Raw genomic sequence first — 25,902 nt, forward strand, 5'->3', positions numbered from 1 at the left:
ATTCCTCATGGAATTTCTTAGAAGTCCAAACACTGATATGGGTTTGCTGATAATCTCATCACCATGGACATGGGTACAAGAAGAGAATGAGAGGAAAAGTAGAAGGTCAAAGGAGTGAAAGAACCACAAAGAAAAAGACAGGCATGGTTAAAAAGGTGTGACATTGTTCAAAAGAAATGTACTCCTTATCTGACTTATATAATAAATATTTTTTTTTAAGAAGGAAGGAAGGCAGTTGAAAGCAGTGGCTAGAGAAGCAGAAAGAGAAAGTAGAAAGGGCAGGAAGGCAGGAAGGAAGAGAGATGGTTGGGTACTTGAGAAAAAACTGAGGGTGTCATAAAAATCAGTGGGGCATGGGAACAAAAATAATAATAAAATGCACACTGGTAGCATAGGCACTTAGCACTAAGTAAAGCCTGTTTTATTAGAAAAGTCGATGCTATGTAAATGGACCTCTCCAAGTGGCAGATACCAGCTATGAGGCAAAATATAATTGATTAGTTGAGTTTAACTGGATGGTGATAAGGTGTCTTCATGATGGATAATCTAATGGGTACCTGGATTCACTTTGGCCTCCAAAGGTCTTTGTCTGGTGTAAGAAAGCTTGTTTTAAGCTGCCAAGTATCAGGCGGAAGGATTTATTACCACTGAGACCTTAACTCAATGATGTCCCCTCATGACCTAGAAATGTCCTAGGGCATCAGTTGCAACTAGCTGCACAAGTAGGAGGAGTCTAGAGTTGCAAATTGATTTACACTTCCTCTACTGAATTCTTCGTCTTTGTTAAGTAATTTTAGAGTACCAAACTTTCAGGATGGGTAGAATTTTGAGAGTTTATTGTGTTCTTTTGGTGGATGGAGTGGAAGGAATTGTGCCCACTTGTCAACCAAAAGAGGATCTCTCTTTTAATCCGGAACATAAGAGTATTTAAAATATTCTGTGGAAGCAGTATTTTTATTGTCCTTGGAAAGTTAGCTCTATGTAAAAATAACTAACTTTTTTTTTCTGTAAACACTTGATTCTTTAAAAAAAAAAAAAAGATTTGTCCCATGAAGATCAGGTTAGTGTATCATGTGTGACCTGCCTTCTGTTCTACAGGTATGAAGTACGAATCCAAGCCTGCACAGTCCTGGGATGTGCATCAAGTGACTGGACAGCCACCCAGACCCTGGAGATCGCACCCCTGATGCAACCTACCCCACATCTGGAGGTGCTGAGGGCTGGAAACGGATTCCAACCCATGGTTTCCTTGTGGTGGGCAGAACCCCTCCAGCCAAATGGAAAAGTCTTGTACTACCAATTGTACAGAAAACAAAAGGCAACTCAGCCTGAACATCCCAGTCCAATGTTAATCTACAACGGGAGCTCACGTTCATTTATAGATTCTGAACTAATGCCGTTTACAGAGTATGAGTACCAGGTAAGAAATACGCACGGCCAATAGGTCCAGTGGAGGTTGTGTGCACCTACCAGTGCCTCCTCTCTGGGGAAAAAAAATTGATTGCAATTCAAAAAGCTACTCAATTAAACATGGTAATAATAAATACCCTTTAAAACTTCTAAACAGTAGCCAGACATGGGCAGCTCACACCTGTTATCCTAGAAACTTGGAAAACTGAGATCTGAGGGTCCCAGCTTGCAGTCAACCTGGAAAGTCTGTGAGATTCTATTTTCCAATGAACCTCACAAAAGAAAAAGAAGAAGAAGAAGAAAGAAAATGGGCATTTGGCTCAAGTGGGAGAGCACCTGCCTTGAGCAAGGAAAGCTCAGTGACAATGCCAATACTCAGAATTAAAACCCCAAGACTGGCACACAAAAAATAACAACGTTTAAGTAGCAAAGGAAAGGTGGAAGACTGTCAGTTTACCTTCTTCATTTTCTTGGCTCTTGACAAATTTTATATATACTTATTTTTCTATGTTAGGGGAAGGAGTTGCATTTCTTGTCATTCATGAAGTGGTTTCAAGCATTAAGTGTCGCAATAACAATGTTGCCTTGGTAGGAGATACCCCGTGTTAAAAGATCTCTTTGAAAATAATTCATCAAGTGTAATAAAACAAAGTGAAATTATAATGGCAAACATCTCTAGCGACTATGCTAGAGAAGGACCAGAGAGTTCAGGGAAGTCTAAAGGGATGCAAATCTCCTGCATATTGACATAAAGTAAGTTTGGTATCAGGATGGTGTAAAAAAGAAAACTGTGTGTTCCTGCAAAGCCAAGAATTGTGTAGGCTCTAGTGACTCGCACCTGTTACCCTAGCTACTCAGGAGGCTAAGATCTAAGGATCATAGTTCAAAGCCAGCCTGGGCAGAAAAGTCCATGAAAAACTCTAACTACAATTAACCAGCAAAAAGCTAGAAGTGGAGGTGTGGTTCAAGTAATACAGTGCCAGCTTTGAGCACAAAGCCTAGTGAAAAGCTCAGGACCCTGAATTCAAGCCACTGTCCTAGCACACACACACACACACACACACACACACACACACACACACACACACACACACACACGTTATGGTACCAAGTACACAATGAAGTTAGTTAGCATCCAAAACATAAGGAAGTTCCTGGGGGGTTGGAGAAATACACAGACATAAATCCACATTTCTTGTTTGCAATTCCAGATCTATGAATCTCTTAAACACTAAATGTGTTCTTGGTCAATCAGAACTCATTTGGCAGCAAAACCCAATCTAAACAGACTTGAGGCTATTTACAGTATTTAATTTATCCCACTGATACATGAATGCTTGCATGTCTTCTTTCAGTCATATTGCATTTTATTGTAAGATATTTAATGAGGTTGTGCTAGATATATTACAAAATATATACATTAGATGCATTGTGTTACCTTTCTGAAACTTCAAAAACAAAATTTTTCTAAAACATGTCAGGCTCAGAGGTTTAGGATAAGGACTCATGTAGGGAAAGAATGCAAAACCTACTGATGCCACAGTTGGAAACAGTCTGGCCCCGGGTGGCCATTCTTTTGTTCTTTTCTCATTATCATCACTGAGAAGTGTCAAGTTATCAAAGGCCTCTCAGTCCTCAGTTACCTAATCTCCCTTATGAATAACAATGTACCTTTGCCCGAGAGTCCAATGTGATTGGCCTGAAATCTTTAACTCAAATTAGACAGAACTGTAAACCACTCAAAAATACTAAACGCTAAGCAGAACAACTCCTGAAGCTTTGTATCATATCATTGGGTTGAATATTGGTCATGTGGCCTCTGGAAGCCTCATCTCGTTTGTTCAGGACTGGTAAATTCCAAGCATGTGTCTTGTCTCTAGTAAAATTTCTCATCAGGAGCTAAGCATGATCAAGGGACTCACATTTCAGAAGGGAGACAGGTTAAGAGTCTCCGGCTGTGCTGTCTCTTTTGTAATTGTCACTGTCAGCTTTATGTCACAGGCCTTCCTCCACACTCCTCTCACTCAAGTCACAGCATTTAATTTGGTTTTCATAATAAACCAACCTGAACTTTGCATTTATAGCTAATCGTGTGTTGTTACAATATAAGGATAGAGAACAGGAAAAATAAAGTAAGCTTATCAAACCCAGATCTTATGGAAAGTGATGCTTTTGAAAAGCAGAGATTAAATACTGAACTGCCTGAACTAAATGACTGGATTTATGTAACTGGACAAAATGCTGAGCCTTTATGGACCCTGAATACATTCGACCACAGCCTTCGGGGAAGTCACATATGGAAGGAATTTATTTATTTTTTAAACTAAAAAATATTTTGTCTTTGAGATGGATTTGCATTGCTCTCAACCCCATTTGTTCAGCCAGTGGTGCTATCAGAAGGTGGTGGGAGCTAACAGATGGGGCTTAGTTGGAGTACACAAGTCACCTAGGGTCTTGAAGGGTGCCTTCCTATTTCTCTCTTTGTTTCCTTGCCACCACGAAGTAAGCATCTTCCTTGGACTACCTACCAGATAGATAGATAGATAGATAGATAGATAGATAGATAGATAGATAGATAGATAGATAGAGATATATGATAGAGAGAGAGATACAGATATATGATAGAAAAAGAGAGAGAGAAAGAGATAGATAGATAGATAGATAGATAGATAGATAGATAGATAGATAGATAGATGATAGGTAGATAGACAGATAGATAGATAGATAGATATTTACAGGAATGGAAAGCTAACCCAGCACAGATTCCTGAGGGGTGGGAATTGAGGCTCCAGTAATCTATTTTTCTGACAAGCAGCTGAGGTGGTCCACAAACCACTTCTTTTGAAAAATACTGCCCCAAAGCAGCAGTATGCTAGTTAAGCTTGATTTTTTTTTCCAAGCGGTGATTTCCTAAATCAGTGGTTCTCAACCTTGACAGCACATTAGAGTCACCTAGGGAACTTTTACAACATTCTAGATGCCCATGACCATGCTCTCGCTGCCCTGTGTAGTCCTGATTCCCCAGTGGGTCTCACATCCCAGCTGTTCAAAAGATTCCCCAGGTGATTCTAATAGGCAGCCAGGGCTGTGAATTGCCATCACCTGAGAAAATGAAGCAAGCTACTCACAAGTGCTAATCCCAATTAATTGAAGATTCTATTTACCTTAGTCTATGCCTAACTTTTTAAAGAAGAGTCCCATGGCTTAGGTATAAACTAGAGCCAAGGTCAGACTGTATTATCCTGGAAGCTCTTGTCTCCATTCATCAAATCATTTCATTTTCTCCTGTATTTTGTTTCATTCTTGTTGTGGTTGTTTTATTTCATTTTGTCTCTAACTTATGAGGCCAAGCCTTTGTTTTAATTAAACATAGTTTCAAATGAGATTTCTCAACATGGAGTTATTTCAGCCTTGTTTCTAGAACTCTAGAGTTCTGAAGGATAAGAATAAAACCAATAAGGTCTGAAGTATAAACCAACACACAAGGAGACCTGATTGTGTATGCTCCAAGTATGGGTAAATGGCTTGGCAGAGCATGGCAGTATGGAGATGTGTTGGAAAGCAGACACTTTTTGTGAGTTCCCAAACAAAATTTAGTTTACCAAAACAGAGTCTCTCCACAACTCTGTAAATGTGGTTTTACACATAAATGAGATCCTTCTCACTAAAGGAACTCCTCCTAATGTGAAGTTATTTTCCCTTGATGAGGATTGCAGCTTATTCAGCAGCTACAAAATATTTACAAACCCAATACGATGTTTTAACAGATATGACTCATTTCTGTCTTTAGTCCTTCCCAAATTGGACCAGGCTAATACAGTATATGCATTATATGTACATATATACAAGTATATATGTGCATATATGTATATGTGTATGTATGTACGTATGTGTGTCTCCTTGACAAAATATCCTATCCATTTTATTGTTTGAGGACAGAGCTGTTGTTTAGGAAGTAGCCAACTGCTATGCTGAGAATATATATATATATATATATATATATATATATATATATGTTCAAATTCTTGGTTATTAAGCAAAAGAGATAGTACAATGATCTTTCTACAGGCTTCAAGAGGGACTGATCCTCTCCCCATAAGATGCTTCAGTTTTTGGAACTTCTTTCCACCTCTCTTTTGCTTATTTTGTTGTTGTTCATCACGTGGGATGGAGCCTAGGGCCTGGCTCTACCACTGAGCTCCATCCCTGCCTGGTGTTTAAGCTGCTCACCTCAGGGAGTGAGCACAGGCTAATGAGTAGCTCTTGATAATTGTGCATTCATATTCATACTCCTGCTTAAGGCAATGACTCATCATGGAGTTGCAAAAGCCTTCCAGGGCTCCCCCTTTTCTCTGAATCATGCTGTCAGTGACTTAATTAGTTTTCCTGAACCGTCCTCAGTTTGACAGATTTTTTGCAGTAAGCACCCACGTACACTCCATGGGTTTTGCGTGCTTCGAGTATCTCCCGGCTGGGCAGCTGAGAAGCTGCAGATCGGTCTTGGAGGAACATCTCTGGCTCACTGCAGTGAGGAACCAGTGCTGTACTGCCCGAGCCCAACACAGCATAGCAGTTGGCTGCTTCATAAAAAAAACAACTCTGCCCTCAAACAAGAAGAATGGGTTATCTTGTCAGGGAGACACCAAAAGGATTCCTTACTGTTCCTGTGAAAGACAGCCAACTGAAGACCACAGGAGGGTACTGGGGAAGGCGATTCCTATCCTGTCACCCCAAAAGACCGCGTTGTAGATGATGAGTAGAGAAAGGGAGGAGCAGGGACCACAGACAGCAGCTTCTAGTCTTTCTAGACTTCTGAGCAAATGAATCTCTTCAGGCCCTTCCTCATTGTCTTTGTTTGGGTTTGTTATAATGAGTTTTAGACACTGGCTGGCTTAAACAGCAACTATTTCTCATAGTTAAAGGGACTGAAAAGTCCAAGGTCAAGTTGTGGGTGGGTCGCATCTGTGCTGAAAGCCACTTCCGATTAGTGGTTAGCCATCTTATCATTCTCTTCACATGCCAGACCATAGAGGAGAGGAACAGAAGAATGAGAAGGGGACACAGAGGAGAGAGTTCCCTTTCTGTCTCTTTTTTTTTTCTTATAGGGACACTAATTTCATAGCTCCACTCTCTAGGAGCTAATTACCTCCCAAAGCTCTTGCCTGAAAATACTATTATACAGGGGATTACATCAATGGTTTGGTGGATTCCGTGATTTTATGGATTTGGGATACTCAGGTACTCACCTATGGAGAGAAGTTCCCTCTAATTCTAAATTCTATAGGCCTGGGGGAATAAGCTACATCCTTACTACTTTTAGCCTATCAAACTTCATGTTCTTTTGTTTGGCCTTTGTACTCTTCAGTTTGTAGAATCTGACAGAAGAAATCCTAATGTTAACCAACTTGATTTTCTAATACTGTTAACTTTTAAGTGGTGTTGATGGAAGCATGACTAGCTTCAGACAAGAAATGGTTATGTAGTTGATTAACCATCACCAAAATGAATATATGGAAGTTATCAGTGGAGGTGTTACTCACTGAAACTTATTCATTTACTTATTAGATTTTTTTGGAGATCAGGCCCTGGGCTCTGTCCCTGAGCTCTTTTGCTCAAGGCTAGTGCTCTACCATTTTGAGCCACAGTGCCACATCTGGTTTTCTGGTGGTTAATTGGAAATAAGGACCCCCACCGACTTTCCTCCCTGGCATGGCTTTTAACAGTGATTCTACACTCACAGTCTCCTGAGTAGTTTTCACTATAGGAGTAAGCCATCAGCTCCCAGCTATGTTTTACTTTTTTATGCTTGATATATTATGAAACATACATGTAAACCAATAATCAATATAACTTTACAGTTTACTACACAAGTTCAATTTATGGTCTTATAAAATGTACACAATTAAGCATTCATGATTTTTTTTTACACTAAATCATCGAAGACTGTTGAGTCAAATTAAACAGAAAGGAATGTTTTGTTTGTTTATGTAAGAAGGGAACTGATGAATTTTTTTTTTTAATAAACCAAGAGGTAAAGAACAGCAGGCTTTGGAAAGCTGGATGGATTTATTTTATTCCTTCTCATTTTCCTTTCCTCATCCTAGCTTGTCTCTACCTGACTTTATTCTATATAAACTGGCCAAGGCTTTTAAGAAAATCCCTATTGGCCTCCCAAATCTGTGCCTTGTTTTCTTGTCTCTAAACAATGAGTACGAATAGCCCTGAGCTTGCAGGTTTGCTCTCCTCTCCTCCAATAAAAACAAACAGTTAAAACTGTAAAGCTTTGGCATGGTACTTAATTTTCATACCCTCTCTGAGAACTAAGAAACATTAGACATTTAGCCAGGTGTTGCAAATACCATCTCTTCCTCTACCCTGTCTCCCAGCTCCACCTCCTTCTAGTCAAAATAAAGAGATGCTTTCTTTCAGGAAGAAAAGAGACCCAGAGCCACCACATTAAAATAATTCATTTGTCTTATCATTGAATCATTCATAAAATTTTAGGATGTAAAAATACCTAACCAAGCTGGGTACTGCCATTGGCCCATGCCTCTAGTCCTAGCTACTTACGAGGCTGAGATCTGACTACCGTCATTCAAAGCCAGCCCAGACAGAAAAGTCTGTGGGACTCTTATCTCCAACTAATCAGCAAAAAAAGCCAGAATTAGAGATGTGGCTCAAGTGGTAGAGTGTCAGTTTTGAGCAGAAAAGGATGAAGGAGAACTTTCTGCCCTGAATTCAACCCTCAGTATTAGAAAAAGAAAAAAAAACACAGAAAGAAATAAAAATATCTACTCAAGTGCACAGTTGGCCGTGAAAGTATGACACTCATTCAAATGGCAGTTTAACCTTCTTTGTCTCTACCATCTCTCTTCTCAGAAAGTTATTTTTCTAAATAGGCACAACTAAAATTTCTCCCAACTCTGACAGTCTGACTTATTTTTCTGCACCTTGCTACTCACTTCATGTTGCTTATTTTCTGTCGCCATCGCCCTAATCCATTCCTTTCCTAAGCATTTTCTCTGCCACCCTTATAGACCACTTATTGAACATGCTTTCTGTTTGGTTTTGGACTTGCATTTAATTAGGTCTTAATCTCACTAACATATTTCTGACCAGCATGGAAGCTTTTGTTTGGTTAGTTTCTCCCATAAGAACTAAGATCCCTTCGTTCCCACCTCCCAAAGCTCAGGGTTTTAAATGATTTATTGATATTGTCTGACTCCGGCAGTGCATGTGTTTAAAACTTAAATACTGAAGGCCACCAGGACATATCCTTGAGTAGAAAACTCAGGTCTGCCACCAGGCCTGGCCAAACCATGTCTCACCCTCTAGTATTTTGTTGTCGGTGAGATCATCTCACCAATCCTATGTGAAGGAATTCAGGAGTCTGTCCTGTTCTTGCTCTGCTTTTCTGGACATACTTTGGGCTCTGTGCTTAAACTCCTTTTGTTGGCAGTCTTCCTGGTCTTTGAGGCAATGCAAGAATAGAGCAAGAATCAGTTCTCCCTCTACGCAGATGCAAGTAGGATTTATATTTTAGTTTCTTCAGTATTGATATTTCTGCCTCTAAATTGGGTGTTTGCTAGACATACATGTAAAACATACCAGAACTTTTTCTCTAATTGAATGAAGATGTGTGACTCCAAGCTGCCCTCATAGCTCATACAAACATTAGTGGTTCCAGAATATGACCATGAAAATGAGAGTTCCCCAATGTCACCTAAAACTCAGGTTCTGGAAAATAAGTAATATTTGTGTGGTTTTTTGTTGGTGTTGTTTGGTTCATTTGTTGTTAGTCATGGGGCTTTAACTCAGGACCTGGGCACTGACCTTAAACTCTTCTGCTCAAGGCTAGTGCTCTACCACTTTGAGCCCCAGTGCCACTTCTGTTTTCTTGAGTGGTTAATTGGTGATACGAGTCTCACAGGGACTTTTCTGCCCAGGCTGGCTTCAAAGAGCAGTCCTCAGATCTCAGCCTCTTGAATAGCTAGAATTACAGGTGTGAGCCACAAGCACCCAGCTATAATTTATTTTTTAAAAAAAAAGAATTCAAAATCCTCCAGGAAAGGATGAGATGTATTATAATTATTTTTCTTTATCACCTACCTTTGACACTTAGTAACCTGTCATAATGAAGGACCTAATGTTCAGAGAGTATACCTAAGGACTAGAACTGAGGCAGGAAGCTAAAAACTATTGATTGTACCCCACCCGTACTTGAAGTTTAGTTGATAAGACAAAAAAACATACCAATGAATAAAATATTCATAAACATGTAACTCTGAATGTAGATTTAAAAAGTGACAGAAACAAGATAAAATAGAAATAAGATAAGAAAACAGAGTTTAGAAAACCTAGGTGATGCCAAAATCCAACCCAGAGAAGAGGCCTTGTTTTCTCTTCAGGGACAGCACTAACTCCACACTAAACTTGTCATGGCGATTCACATTCTGCTCTCTAGATGTGTGCAACTAGGAGTACGTGATAGGAAAGAGCTATTTGGTCCAAATCATACCACATCAAAAAATAATAGTAATACTAAGGAGAAACTATTTTTCTTTTTTATTTCGGTCTTACAGAAAAGAGGGAAGGAAAGAAAGAAGAAAGGGGGGTGTTGTGAACCATCTTCCCCCAGTTTCCTTCCTTATGACCAATTGTTTCTCTGAGCCACCTTGTATTGCTGCCACCTGTGTACCAATATTGGTACAAGACATTCTCCCCATGCATAGCAGGATCTCAGCACACTCAAAAGAGGGTATCTGAAGAAAATTTAATTTAGAAAATTATAGAGATGTAAGCAGAATTTGGAAATCAGTAAAGAATAGTTAAGTACTCAAAGACTAGGCCATTACACACAGCCAAAACCTGTTTCCTTGCAGACCTAAGAGGATAAGGGCAGAACTTTGAGAAGGATGCAACCTTGTCAAATGATGCTGCCAAAGACAGGGAATGGGAAGAACAAAGACTCTGAACTCTTTCCTCCCTGGGAACAGACCCAACTGGAAAGAAGCCAGAGGAGAAATGATCCCAGGTGAGGCAATCTGCAGATGTCAGCTTCCTGGATCACAGAGCAGGGCACAGAAGGTCAGCGGATGATCTAGAGGAAAGCCAGTGTGTCCTTACATCCAATGCCAGAGCTAGCTCTCATTCCATATGTTACATGACTTTCTTCAGTCAGATCCCTTCTAGACTAAAACACTACATACAGGTTTGCCTGAGTGACTTGGCCCTCTAGAATTATTGATAAAAAAAAGTACTGAGTAAATCGAAAGTCTTAAGTTGGATTTCATGTAAGCACTTGAACACCAGTGGTATATTGCCTTCCACTTCTAAATAAACTTAGACTTGGTCCCAATAAAGCAATCAAATCTATGGGTAGAAAAACCCATTGACATAGTTAAGTAAATCAGTTGCCTTCAGCTGAAATCTTTAAGAAGATGGTTGGAACTTCTTCTTGTTTATTGATTTATCTATCTGTTGATGGATCTGATCATTACTAAGATGCCTATAAAGCAGCTCGAAACTGTACAATGAGCTCTCTGATGTCTATAGGCATCTCTGTAATGGAAACCAGAAATAATATTCTTTTCTCTGAGGAACCAATTGGCTTGCTCCAGTGGTTTTTTTTTTTTTCTTCAAGCTTGGCAATTTCTTTGAGGAATGTTAATTAATAATAATGCAAAGTAGGAAATCTCATCCAGTGAACAAATTCTAGCCTAGGAACCATATTTCTGAAAAGCTAGGATTTTACTTTTTCTAGTCCTCAAAGGTCTAGAATTAAGATGCGAAGAGAGCTGTGAGCTAAACTCATAATGTTGTAAGGTTCAAATCTCTTCTTGATCCATAACAAGTAACTTTAACTCAGCAGTATGCTGTGGAATTGCCCTCCAGACCTCATGTCTTCTAAGTTGTCAAGTCACGCTCTTCTTTCTTCGCCCATAAATAATAAGGATTAATAATAAAATAAAAGCCAGCTGCATTAGCCCTCTGCTAAGAATCCAAGCATAGGCCTCCTGCATAGAATTCTCTTCCTGCAGATTGTCACATTGTGGCCTCCTGCCAATTGCATCTTGGCTTGACTCTCACTTCTTAGGAGAAGACCCTGCACAAAAGCAGTATCTCTACTATATGGTTATAGATAGATGATAGATAGATAGATAGATAGACAGATAGATAGATAGATAGATAGATAGATAGATAGATAGATAGATAGATAGATAGATAGATATAGATAGATAGATATACTATATTGTTGTTTCTTTTCTATCACATATAGCGTGAGTCATATCTGTTTCTCTCTGTGTGTGTGTGTGTGTGTGTGTGTGTGTGTGTGCGCGCACGCGCAAGTACTGGGCTTGAACTCAGAACCAAGGGGCCGTCCCTTAGATTTCTCACTGAAGGCCAGCACTCTATTACTTAAGCCACACAGCTCTCCTTCCAGAATTTTAGTAGTTAGAGATCATAGTGTTATGGGCTTTCCTGCCAGAGCTGGCTTTGAACCATAATCCTCGGATGTTAGCCTCCTGAGGAGCTAATAGGCATGAGTCACCCGCACACAGCTTGGCGATTTGAAAATGCTAGTGAAAGCACAATGTCTCTCTGAACCTTGCTTCACCTGAGTCCTAGAATTTAATTAAAATCATGTTCTGTCTTGCCTGATCCAAAGTGGTTTTTAGATGAAAGGAACTTGGAATACAGGGACTGTGTCTGTAAAAGTGTGATTATAACATATCAAATAAAGTACCATGCAAACAGAAATGCTAATACAAAACCTATTTGATAAAAAAAAAAAGAAAAATCAGACAGGTAGATAGTAAAATAGAAAGCTAACTGAACTTTTCAGTAAGTTGCTCCTCTACAAATGGAGCTTACGGGACTATTTGTGAAATAAAACCATCTTGTAATCGTGTTATTTCAGACTTATTACCTTCTCTTTCTCACCATGAACCACTCTAACCACAATTCTGGCCAAGCCCATTTTGGCATATTGCTATTCAAACATATTCAATACTCACGACAAGCTACCCTTTAAAAAGGCATTAGCGCAAATACCATGGGAAAATATCCTCCAAGGTTGTGGATGAATTGATATGATTTCCTTGATTGTATCTTTTTATTTATGAGGCATAATTTATGAGCACTCGAGAGCAAACTGCAATGAATGATGACTAACCGCAGCCAAAGTCATAAATCAGGAGCCGTGAGAGAAGTGGTGATTTTGATCGAATCTATTGAATTAGCTCTTGGCCTTAGCTGATACAGGTATTGGAAAGACCTTTTTAATATCTATTTGTCTCCCTCTGGGGAACGAGATAACAATCACATTACGTGGCCTTAGGAAACAAATAATTTAATTGTTTGCCTGTTAACATGCAACCTGTTTATTCTCCTTATTAATTACTGGCATGGCTGTTCATGTTGGATTTTTTATTTCTGATGTGAATCAATAATGGATCACAATTCTCTAGTTTGTAGAAATGATGGAGTTGTCTCATTTGCTCCTTGGCCTCTGAATTGTTAGAAGTTTTTAAAAGCAAAAGTTGTTCACATTCCAGAATCCAATGTTTATCCTACAGAGGTAAGAAAAGTGAAGGAAGGAGTAGAGAGGGGAGGGAAGGGTGAGAATGTTGAAAGGGATGACACTGATCAAAGTATACTGTATACATAAACTGCCTTTTTTAAATGGCAATTCCTTTGTACAACTACTTAAAGATAATTTTAATTATTCATTTCCCATAAGGAATGCACTATAGATTATCATAGAAGTTGCAGCGGGTTCAAAATTTTTCCATCTCTTTACCCTGAAGAGTCAATAGTTATAATACAATTCTTAAAATAAGCCACATGAAGAAAGAGCAAAATCTCAAATTGTACCAAGGGCAAGGACAGTCAACATTGCTTACCTTCTGAGTCAAGAGATGAGAGGGCTTTCTGTAGTTTGTTATTCCTGCATTCCATTTTTATGTAGAAAAATAATAGCAAATACAAGATGAAACAAACACCAGCTGGGTGCTGATAATAGAGAAAATATCACCAAGTATGTTGCCTGAGTTTGTACAAAACTTACAGAATATTCTCAGCTTAAAAAAGATGAAGGGAAAGAGCAGGCAAATGAATAGAGAGAGGAATGGTGAGCAAATACAGCCAAAATACTCAATGTAGAGAGATGAAAAGAAAAATTGAAGGGATGGGCCTGATTGAAAGGGGTTAATATTGGCCAAAATGCATTGTGCTCATACATTGACAGGCTGAATTGAAATCCCTTTGTACAGCTACTTAAAGATAATAATAAAACAAAAAACAAACCTAAAACATAAAGGGGTCATATAATATTTGCAACTAAGGGATTTTCTTTCTCATATGATGATTAAAAAACAAATCAAGGACTCTTCCTTTGAATTTACATGAGCAATTTTCTTTACCACTAAGAGTATTCTTGGAAAATATCTTAGAAAGAAGGTGATTTCAGGAAGAAGGTTACTTCCAGCCATTGAGACAAAGCATTCAAGTGAAAATTCCTCTAGAGTCAAGGGTAAAAATTGCACCGAAGAATCATCTTCTGGTGTAAGGACCCAGAAGGCACCACTGTGACAGAAAGTTGGATGCCTTACTCCTTCCATTCTCTACTGAACTGTAGGCTCTTCTCTTTGTCCCCCCCCCCGCCCCCCACACACACACGTTGTTGCAGTTCTGCTCACTAATCCTCACTTTCCTCCTAGAATAAAATGTAAAGGAGAAAGGTTGGGTTGAAAGGAATTTGGAGCACTTTACATGATTTTCTTCTGAGAAGCAAGAGGGGGGAAAATGGCACCCAGAAAAGTTCCACAAATACCAAGTTTCCAGAAGTGAAAACAAGGAGTCAAGTGATGCTTTCTGCAGAGATAGTCATTCCTGGTTCCTTCTGTAACTGTGATAAACATGGTGATGACCTTTATAATGGTTGCTGCAGCTGTTAAGGTACTAAAGATACACTCATATAACATTTATTTCAAAGACTGAAGGTGCTAAAGATAATGCACAGTGCAGCTCTAAACAGAGATAACATGAAAAGTAATTGAAAATTGATAATGGAGTAAAAAAAATGGGTTAGATGAAATGGGTTGCCATTTAGGTACCAAGTAGGTAAAAATATGATAGGTGAAAGATATATAGATGACAGATATAGATAGATAGATAGATAGATAGATAGATAGATAGATAGATAGATAGATAGATAGATAGATTCTGTGTGTGAGAGAGAAATAGAGGAAGGAAGGAAGGAAGGAAGGAAGGAAGGAAGGAAGGAAGGAAGGAAGGAAGGAAGGAAGGAAAGAAGGAAGGAAGGAAGGAAGAGAAGGAGGGAGGGTGGGAGGTAGGGAGGGAGGGAGGGAGGGAGGGAGAGAGGGAGGGAGGGAGGGAGGGAAGAAAAGAGAGAGAGAGTCATGCTGGAAAGTTAAAATTTTGTTTACCCATCCTAAGGATCACAGCCCACACTTGATAACAAAAGACAGATTAATAAGAGAAAAACATTTTAAAATGTGTTAATCACAGTTTTGTATGACACAAAAGTCTTTAGAAATGAAGACTCAAAGACCAAAAAGGGTGATTTTTAGGTTTCAATTTGATGGAAAATGGATATCCATGTGGAAATGGAGCTGGACAAATGATAGTGGACGGAAGGGAGCAACCTCTTGTTCAGATAACCCTCCTGGCTCTTCGGATTCTTCTTGGCCACTTCATTCAGGATTTCTGCCTTCAAGGAACAGGGAAGCACCCTCTGCAATGAGGATTGCTGGGAAAGAAGGGAAAGGTGGCTTATGTTTTCGGATTTATGGTCTGTTTTGAGGGGAATGGGAGAGTTCTAGTTTTATGACTTGCTTGAGGGAGAGGAATTCTGTTTGCTATAACTTTCAGGGAAGATGAGAATTAATAAGAATGCCAAGAGATCAGAAACACCTACTGCCAAGGCCTTCCAAGGTCAAGTTCAAAGAACTGGGCTTGCTAAGGTACCATAGATTTGGGAATTTTGTTCTCAACCCCATCAAAGAAAGAAAGAGATAGAGGTAGATGAACTAGGTGGAGATAGCTGAAGTGTTGCCGAATCAATGTGAATAGTTTTATCCTGAGTAACAAACTGTATTTCATGGAGATTTTATTTTCTAATTTTTATATGGATTCCTATAAACCAAAAAATTCGGAGGGCTCTGGGTATGGCTCAATGATAGAGTGCTTTACTAGTATGTATAGGGTCCTAAGCTCCAATACCAAATGGGGGAGAGAAAAGAAGGGAGGAACGGGAGGGGAAAAGAAAATGGGGGAAGAGGGAGAAGGGGAAGGAGGAGAAGGGGGAAAGGGGAAAAAAAGGGGAGAGGTTAATAGATTGGGATATATTGTTTAAATTTTCCCATGTAAGATTTCTGCTGCCTCTTTCTCCACCTGCATTAGTAGCTTTCCATCATTGTAATAAAATGCAAGAGATAAACAAAGGAAGGAAGATTTATTTGGGCTCAGGGTTTCACAGGTTTCAATCCATGGTTACTTAGCTCCATTGTTTCTGGGTCTTTGGAGCGTCAGAATAATTTTGGTAGGGAACATGTAGTGCAACAAAACTGCATTTCATAGCACCCATAATGGGGCTGGAGATAAAATATACACCATCACCACCATCACCACCACCACCACCACCACCACCACCACCACCATCATGCTCCATCGTCTACTTCTTCAAGGTTGTCCCATCTCCTAAAATTTCTACCTCCCAGTACACTATTGTGTTACGAATACATAAATAAATTATTCAATGCATATCAGAGTTCTTCAGATCAATAACTTTTGCAAAGTGCCACCTTTGAACACTTCTGTATTGGAGACCAAACCTTCGATACATGAGCTTTTGTAGAATATTTAGGATGCAAGCTATAATACCATCCTATGAAGATGTGTCCAAATCTTGGTGCATTGTTTCTCAGCAGAAATCATAAGTATATTCTTTGTATTTTTTATTCTGAATCTCATATGTAAGCATGCACAAAAATCTATAGTGATGGAGCTGGGAATATGGCCTAGTGGTAAAGTGCTCGCCTTGTATAATACATGAAGTCCTGGGTTCAATATAGAAAAAGCCAGAAGTGGTGCCATGGCTCAAATGGTAGAGTGCTAGCCTTGAGCAAAAAGAAGCCAGGGACAGTGCTCCGGCCCTGAGTTCAAGCCTAGGACTGGCAAAAAACCAAAACAAAACAAAAATCTATAGTGATGGATGGGGAGAGTGGCTTACTTGTATAATCCTAGATACTGAGGAGCCTGAGACCTAGAGAATCACATTTCGAAGCCAGTTCAAGCAGAAAGGTCTTTGAAACTCGATCTCCAATTAACCAGAAAATGTTACTGTAAAAGTGTTGTTCAAATGGTACAGCACCAATTGTGGACCAAAGGCCTAGTAAAAACATAAAGACCTGAGTTTAAGGTCTAGTACCACCCATAAAAAGGGGCGGGGGGAGAGTGGGTGGACACAGTGAATTTTTTATCACAGAATTTTTTTTGCATCAACAGAAAAAGAGAAAAGAATAGAGTCAGAGCCCAAGACAGACAAGATTAAGGCACTGAGACAGAAAGGCTTGTCATTCAGATTCTTTTTGCCTTTTCTTGTGGAGTTTGTTCTAACAGGGATACTCCCCATGGTGTAGATTTTATGAGATCCAGTGCTGTATTATCTCTACTTTCTCCTCCTTGCAACTGTTTTTCTTTTCACAGTAGCTCATGTAAATAAGCTGATCCTACTTTGCATAAGCACGTTCATTTATATGAATTCTATTTTGATCTCAAATTGATTGAATACTAAAAAGAAAGTCTAGGAACAAAAGCAATGTGTTGTGAAGGTCTTCTTTCAAAGACAAAAAGACAATAGATCATATCAAAAATCTCTGTTAGTAACTGGATTTTGTATTGCTAAAGTGTTTTGGAGAAACTTTTTTAAAAGAAATACAGCAAAAGCCCTACAATACTGAGGCTCGAGGATTTTAAAGTACAGTGAATTAAATTACTATTTGAAGCTTTGCTTCAGTGGCTCACGCCTGTAATCCATCCTAACTACTCAGGAGGCGGAGATCTGAAGATCATTGTGGTTAAAAGCCAGGCTGGACAGGAAAGTCAATGAGACTCCAATTAGCCATGAGAAAACAGGAAGTGGTGCTGTGACTCAGTGGTAGAGTGCTTGCCTTGAGCAAAAAGATCTCAGGGACAACACCCAGGCTTTGAGTTCAAGGGCTACTACTGACAAACAAACAAATAAATAGAATTTGAAACTTGGACTCCACCTAGTAAAACCCTATTCAACAAGGAAGTTCTGAGGTCTAGTATTAGCTTCAACACCAGCTTAAGTCCTTAAGGGTTCTACCTTCCTACTGTACGTGAAAGAACAGTTCTGGTTCACAAACATGGACCAGAAGTGTTCTGAGCTCTCTCTATGACTTACTTTTTTCCCCACTGTCCCTTAACACTCTATACCTGCATAACTGCTGTGCTACTGAGTAATTAATCAGCAACTTGCTTGATTTTTTTTCCACTCATTATATCGGATTCCACATCCATCCCTTTCTTCTGCCCCATCCATTGTGACTAATTAAAATTCTACATGCCTTTCAATCACCAACAAAAGCCACCCCCGCCCTTGGCAAAGAATTTGATGTTGCTATTTAAGATTTATTTCATATTTTTCCAAGAATATTATTGTCTTTTCAAACCTTGTCACTCAAGATGGCCCCAACCCACCTACTGGTAAAATACTTCAGTCAAAGAGGTTGGTTTGGAACTGGGACTCTTTCTCCATCAGTCCTGAAAAACAATCGCTTCATTAATAACCATGCACTCCTCCCTTACTATTGTAGAACTGACCTTGGCCTTGTCAGAGGAGACAAGAGAAGCTGAATTGTATTCTGACCTGAATTGTAGTTTCCAAAAGCTCAGCCCTCCCATTGTTAGCTCAATTTCCTGCTCCTTACTTTCCGAGCCCACTACAGGATTCCCACTTCTTCACAATATACTGAACCCATCTTACAACCATTTCCTAAGAGCCACCTTACCTAACCTGCAGATATTCACCTGACAAGTAACTTAATTCTTGTCATCCTACACACCTTCTTAATACATATGGATGACTTACAGCTCAAGTTTATTAGAAAGAACACTGGAGGGCAGGATTTTCGTTCCCATTCTCAAAACTTCTGCCCTATTAAAACAAAAAGAGTGACATGTTCTGAGTCTCAATATTCTCACCTGCAAAGGGGGCTAATAATCCATTCTCTATTCACCTTGTAAGGTTGCCCTTGTGAGGATGAAGTAAACTGACATGTGTTAAAGTGCTCTGTAGAATGTACAGAAGTGAATGATTGTATGCAAATGGTAAGAAGAGGTAGCTGAGCTCTTAAAAGAGCACGTTTGACTATGTAAGTAGGTTAGTTGTCTTTTTTCAATATGGGGCTGCTGGCAATTCTATCAGCAAGGGGCTGGAGATTTGCATTTGACAGCAATTCAACCTCAGAAATTTGCTTTTACAAAGGACTCTGGAAAAAAAAATATGAAAAAAACTAACAGGAGTTGGTCTAACTATCTGCCCAGCATTTCTTCTCTAGAAGACATTATTGATGTAAAAGCAAAACAAACAAACACAAAACTTTACTTCAAAAGTATTCACTGATTTTTTTCCCTAAATATCTTATAGTTTGAACATTCTGCCTGCCTTTTCAGTATACCTGGAATGTATATAGTAAAAATCAAATCGATTTTCCAGGATTATCTTTAAAGCTGAGGGTGAAATGTTTTAATATAGAAAGTAGAAGACAATGAACGAGAAAAAAATTTTCTCAAGTTAAACTTGCACATGAAAGCTTACTAAGGAATACTCTCCCTCCTAAACATACAGACAGTCTTCTTGTATTGCCATTTAGATCTATCATTCTGATTGATCACTCTGTAGTTGGCTATTATTGGGCCTAATTTAACCCTATATACTCACACATCCATCTACTCTGTCTATTGCACCTGACATCCAACAAATTACTTACTCATGCAAATAACGACCTGAGGCAACCTTTTAGGATATTCGTGTTTAATTATACAAATGGTTCTTGATAAATAAGATTATACATCTTTCCATATGTTTATTCCCTCCTTGATGAAAGGAAATTTAATTTTCATGCAGATTTAGTGGAGATGGTGTTTAAGAATTGCTGAGCTTTATGTAGTCTGCAGATCCATGCCATTTGCAGAAGTTGACAAAATCACCCTAACTTCCTCTGGGCTGAAACCAACTTGCAGCACATGAAACCCTAAAGGGCCCCTGTATGTATACATGGTCCTTCAGGACTATGAAGCTGCAAGATAGAAGTTTATCATCTCCTGTTGTCTTCAGTTGCTTTTAATGAATTTGTCTCCGTTTTGATGATGCCTTGCTTCTGACTGCTCTTGTTATTGTGCTGTTCTTCTTTGGAGGTCTGGGCAGTGAATTCTGCAGGAAAAGCCTGGAGTAATTGGACACAATGTAGAACAGGTCCCGCCCCTCCAGAAGGTCTCAGAGTCCCCACTTTCCATGCAATATCATCTACTCAAGCAGTGGTCAACATCAGCGCCCCTGCCAAGCCGAACGGGAATGTCAGTCTCTACAGGCTGTTCTCCAATGCTAGTGGATCTCAGGCTGTGGTGAGTGAAAATCCAGGACTAATTCATCTTAAAAGTCATTCCTGGCACTGGAGGCATGGCTGGAGTGGTAGAGTATCTGCCTCAAAAGCATGAAGTCAAGTTCAATCCCAGTACCACCAGAAGAAAACAAACAAAAAGAATAAATTCTATAATAAAGAATTTTGTTTGTTAGTACCATGATGCTCTTGCATTTTCTTCCTCTCCAGCCTGTTCTCAGCTGCCCTCTGAACTCAGTAGCATAATGATCACTCAGAGAGGAAAAGATGCATTTTTTTAGGAACCACACAGAAAAGATGGAAATACATTAAGAGAAATGCAAATGGTGGCATTAAAGACTCCATAAATGTTACAAACCTAAGTCTTTAGAGATAATTGAATTGATTTTATTAGTTAAATGTAGGCCAAGCACATACTAAGACACCAACAAATGATGGATGAAGTAAATCTTAATATGGAAAAAAAGAAGACAGCAAAGGCACTTCAATGAGTCTCCATTCTGATGTACAGATTGAGTAGACAAGTCTCTACCAGTGAAAATTTAGGTTTGACTCCATTCAAATGTAGCCTTTTAGAAGAAACCGGGGAACGAATGACTCTGTCAGCCCATCTCTGGCTCTGCTGTTTGTTTCCAAGGAGACATATGAACGTTGCACTTCGTGTTTTAGCCAAACCCCTTACAAGAGAGATAATGAAAACCAACTCAGCCACTTCTTGCATTATTAAAGTGAGGAGAACTGAGAGCCAGGCGGCAGTCTTCCATCTCAATGGCATGACCTGTGACACTCACACATTGCTCATGAATGAAGTAGAGATTATAATACTTCGTTCACACACATCTCATATAGAGCTTGTACAGATCCCAGTATCTCATTGTAAATTAGTTAGGCCAATTTAGGAAACCATTTGGGCAAGTATGAAGAAATCCTCTAGAATGTCAGGTATTGAAACACAATTTCAAGAGATGATTCACATCCAGCAAAAGCTTGCATTGAATGTTAAAGGAGTATTAGCATATTTTCTACATGGCTTCTTGCCCTGTAAATATAGATAATGTAAATACAATCAACCCTTGATTACCTATGCTTCCAAAGTCATAATATTAACAAACTAAAATAATTTCTGTTTGAGATGCTTTGTATACACTTTTTAAAAATTACAAGTAGCTCTTCTTAATTATGTTACTTATGTTGGTGCAGAAATTTACTTCTGGTTTCTGACAGCTTCTTACTCAAAGAGTATTGATTTAAGTCACAACAAAGTTAGAAGCTTGCTCCATATGACTCAAAAAAGTTTAAAATCCTACAACGAAAATTGGTTTCATTAAGATGAATACCCTCAAAGAAGAAGAGGAACTTTCAAGACCATGTGTGTACCTGCCTCTCACATTTATCGTAAGGGATTTTTGACCTAGAAAAATTACATGCAAGTAACATTGGCAGGATATGAAATCTGGTGATTAGAAATACAATTCAAATCAGGTAATTATGTTTTCTAGAAAGATAGCATTCTGTTATGCTACCTGTACCTATATTAATAAATGTGTATTCTGCACCATTTGTAATATCTTTCCAACATGAGATGATGGATAGAGTCGTACCTTGTAATCTCTGTGCTATTGCTTCCTCTAACTTCTTTTGATCTTTTATAGTGCTTGCAACAACTGGATTGGTGGTTCCTGTAGGAGGATGTTGTACTAGGCCCAATATTGCATCGTCCACAGTCCCCCGTGAGGTAGCACGCAGATCAATAAATGTTTGCCTACTGTCTTTGACTTGTGATGTTGCCTCCCATTGCTTTCTTTCCTCCCAGCTGTCTGAAGGCACTGCAACCCAGCAGACTCTTTACAACCTGCAACCCTTCACCACATACTTCATTGGCGTGGAAGCCTGCACCTGCTTCAACTGCTGCAGCAAAGGCCCAACAGCTGAGCTGAGAACTCATCCTGCTCCACCCTCGGGACTGTCCTCTCCTCAGGTCCAGACGCTGACATCAAGGACAGCTTCCATCCAATGGAGCACCCCCCTGCTAGAGAATGGTGTCATTCAGAGGTAGTGGATCCACAGGAAGAGGGAGGAAACCAATTGGATACACAAAGATGGACACAATGCCACCCATCAGTCCCCAAGAAAGGCTTACTCATTAAGTAATACCTATAGCAAAACAGATCCATTTGAGCGATAATGTTTCCCGTGATAATGGGTATATCATAAAATCAACTGAAAGAAAAGTAAACAACAGAATCATCTCTAAATAAGGAAGGCGATGCTATGTGTTCATATTTATGAGAAGAATATTCTCCTCTTTATGGTTCTCTGGAGCCCCATGTTCCACAGACAAAATGAACGTCTGTAGTTAGATGGGACTTGCTCTGATCTGATTTAAAATGTGAGAATGAGCCCTTGTTTGAAAGAACAAAGATAATACTTCCCTCAAATATTCTGGAGGAAAAAATGCTTTATTCTAAACTGAGAAGAGTTACTGTTCTTCTCTCCAAAAAGACAAATCTGTCTACTAACAAAAAGGACTAGTTGTTGTGCTGACAGCAAAGTCTGTAACTATTGGTCTCCCTTCTCATGTCTCTGCTTTGGCCACTGCTGCTCATCTCAGCCATATTAATAACATGCTTCTGTGAGCAGCTTTCTGCAAATGAAAAATTTAAAGAGCTGTGGTTCCATGAAAACAAAACGTCTTCTCGTAAAAGAAAACCAAGATTTTGTTTTTGTTTTATGCCTGTGCACCAGTCCTAGGGCTTGAACTCAGAGCCTGGATGTTCTCCCTGAGTTTTTGTACTCCAAGCTAGTGCTCTACCACTTGAGCTACAGCTACACCTCTGGCCTTTTGCTGGTTAATTGGAGATAAGACTTTTGCAGACTTTGCTGTGGCTTCAACCCACAATACTCAGATTTCAGCTTCCCGTATATCTAGGATTGGTATCCAGCTAAGAAAACCAGTTTGAAGCGAGCACAGAACTAATTCCATTTCCTGTATGTTTCTTTATGTGTTCATGTGTGTTTTAGGTATGAGCTCCAACTCTATGTGGCTTGCCATCCAGACTCAGCTCTGCCCTGTAAGTCCACCCAAACTGAGACAAAGTACACTGGGCCAGGGCACAAGGCGTTCCTCAAAGGACTTCAGCCATATACCACCTACAAGCTGAGAGTTCTGGCCCACAATGAGGTGGGCAGCACTGCTTCTGAGTGGATCAGCTTCATCACTGAAAAGGAATGTAAGTGCAAATGGCAGCTGCCATACGCCAGGGAGAAAGGAGGGGGTTGTTATGTCTTAGTAATTAGTTTGAATTTAAGGCCCAATGCTGGCTAAGCAGGCCCTTGAGCCACAGCTCCAGCTTGGAAACCATGTTCTTAAAAGGATTATGTTCAACCACATGGAATGCTACTAGACCTTATGAAGATGGATGTGGGATTTAACAGTGGAGGTCAAAGGGAAATTTAGGAAGGTTCTTCATGTCTGGAAAAACAGTCAAGTGAAAAATCAGTTTAGAAGATAAACAGTGGGAACAAAGAAAATAGATAAGCAATTATAGACCACCTCTGTTTTGTATTTAAACCTGGACTTGTCTTTTATTCACTTTAAGCCTTTTCTAATCTCTTTTATGGTTAGTATATATTACCTGTAAGAGGTCTCCATTATGGTCTACCCATACATGAATTTAATGTATTCTGATCTAGTTCACCCCTCTATCATACTTTCTTATCCTTCTCCCTCTACTTGAAACATTCCAACAGGTCTGTTATTCTATTTTAATGTGTGCATATGTTCACTCCATTTAACCTCTGCTTTCATCTTTACAGTTCCTGCTGGTTCTCACCTTCAGTCACTCCTTTTCCCCTGTGCACACATTATACACTCTGTCGTTCATTTTATTTGTTTGTCCATTAATTTATTTTTGTGTCTAGATTTTCCTTATGTAGGTCAATTTTTATCTTTTGTCAGTAATGGAGTTTGAACTCAGGACATCAAGCAGGCTTGGGTAGGTACTCTGTGACCTACCTCTGTGACCACATCTTCAGGCTGGCAGATGATTTTGGAGATGAGACTCTTAGATTTTTCTTTTTGGGCTGGCCTCAAACCAGGATCCTCCAGATCCTAGCCTCCTGTATAGTCAGGATTATAGGCATCAGCCCACCCAATATGTCTACCATGGTTAAAAGAAGGCTTTTCTTCCCTTTTCTTTTCAGGTTACATAGCATTATTCCTTGCTCTCCCAGAAAGGATTGAGACATGACACTACTGGGGAAAGTAAAAGAGCAATTTTTCATCTTTGTTCAAAATGAAGAATATCAGACTAAGCCCAGGACTCTCATATGTGGGAGGTCTGTGGTTCCATACGAACCACATGCAGAGGAAGCTAATCCTGACAATAATCCCACCCACCAAACTCAGCAGCTTTCAATACCTGGGCATAATCACTCCCTTTCACCTCTTTTCCATGAGTAGTTTTTATTACATGGCTGAATAATAATATAAATTTAAAGCCTCATACTTTTATTTGTATACTTGATAACATTTATATTTGTATTTTCTATGTCATTAAAAAATGAGTAAACTTATTTTCATTAAACTGAGAGTTGAACTCAGGACCTTATACTTCTAAAGCAAACATTCTACTACTTGAGCTACAATCTCACCCTGATTGCTTTTGTTATTTTTTTAATAGGGTGTTTTTGCAGAGGCCAACCTGGACCTCCAACCTCCTGTTTACACTTCTGACTTAGATAGGATGACAGGTATATGCCACCACTCTTAGATTTTACTGGCTGAGATGGAATCTCATAAACTCATTTTTTTCCCAGTACTAGCTTCAAGTTACAATCCTCCTAATCTTTGCCTTTTAATCAACTGGAAGTAGTTCATTACAGGAGTGAGCCCAGATAGCCAATAATTTTAAAAGCTAGCTAATATCCTATATATTTTTAGTATTTCAGTTGTTTTACTATTTCTCTTAATCACTATGAAGGGAAAATATTTGTAAATGATGAAAAATCTATAATTGGAAAAGGTTTTGGTTTCGATATTTCCTTTTAGTGTATGCAATGAACAAAATGATTTTTGAATGTTTGATTATTGTCTTAGATTACATTTACTACCTCAAGTGTTTTCACATTTTAAAGCTTTGGATACTAATTGCAAATTTACTATTCCAGAAAGATTATACTACATTCTAATCTCACCCAAAATACATTCTTTGACTTTAACTAATGAAAGAACTACTAGCAATGGTTTCTAAGCCTATAATCCTAGCTAGTCAGGAAGTGGAAATCCGAGGATCAAGGCTCAAAGCAAATCAAGGCAGACAAATCTGAGACACTCTTATTTGCAACTAACTAGCAAAAAGCCAGAAGTAGAAGTGTGGCTTACACTCATAACTACTCTGGAGGCTAAGAATTAGAGGACGATGGTTTCAATCCATACCAAAAAAAGAAAAATCTTTGAGGTTCCATCTCTAAAATAACCAGCAAAAGGCTGGGCTGGAGATGTGGCTCAAAAGATAGAGAATTAGCTGTGAGTAAACAAGCCAAGTTTTACTCAAGGTACTAAATTCAAACCCCAGTAGGCAAAAAAATATTTTAAGCCTACGTATTTATTAAATATATGCCTGATCCAAGGACCTTCATATATGGGACAACTCAGCAGTTGTATTAGGAATAGGTCACAGACTAGTTTGTTAGTGGCACTGTGTAAGCATTTTACAAACAAGTCTCTTTTTCCAAGACATTTTGCCTTTAACTGAATATAAATCTTCCAGGTTTTGTATAACACATCCCAAAATTCTCATAAGTGACCTAGGAAGTGGGT

At 39.1% G+C, this 25,902-nt stretch overlaps 1 protein-coding gene across 1 annotated transcript in view; it reads left to right on the forward strand.

Moving 5' to 3' along the window:
• The window catches only part of Ush2a (usherin), a 618,626-nt gene that overhangs the window by 575,225 nt on the left and 17,499 nt on the right, over positions 1-25,902 (forward strand). The window contains exons 63-66 of the mRNA XM_048356772.1: positions 1,099-1,420; positions 19,879-20,085; positions 21,895-22,133; positions 23,103-23,311. Of these exons, the coding sequence (XP_048212729.1) occupies positions 1,099-1,420; positions 19,879-20,085; positions 21,895-22,133; positions 23,103-23,311 (977 nt within the window). The remainder of the gene's footprint in view (positions 1-1,098; positions 1,421-19,878; positions 20,086-21,894; positions 22,134-23,102; positions 23,312-25,902) is intronic.

Source organism: Perognathus longimembris, chromosome 11 (assembly GCF_023159225.1).
Source record: "Perognathus longimembris pacificus isolate PPM17 chromosome 11, ASM2315922v1, whole genome shotgun sequence".
In the NCBI taxonomy this organism is placed as follows: Eukaryota; Metazoa; Chordata; class Mammalia; order Rodentia; family Heteromyidae; genus Perognathus; species Perognathus longimembris.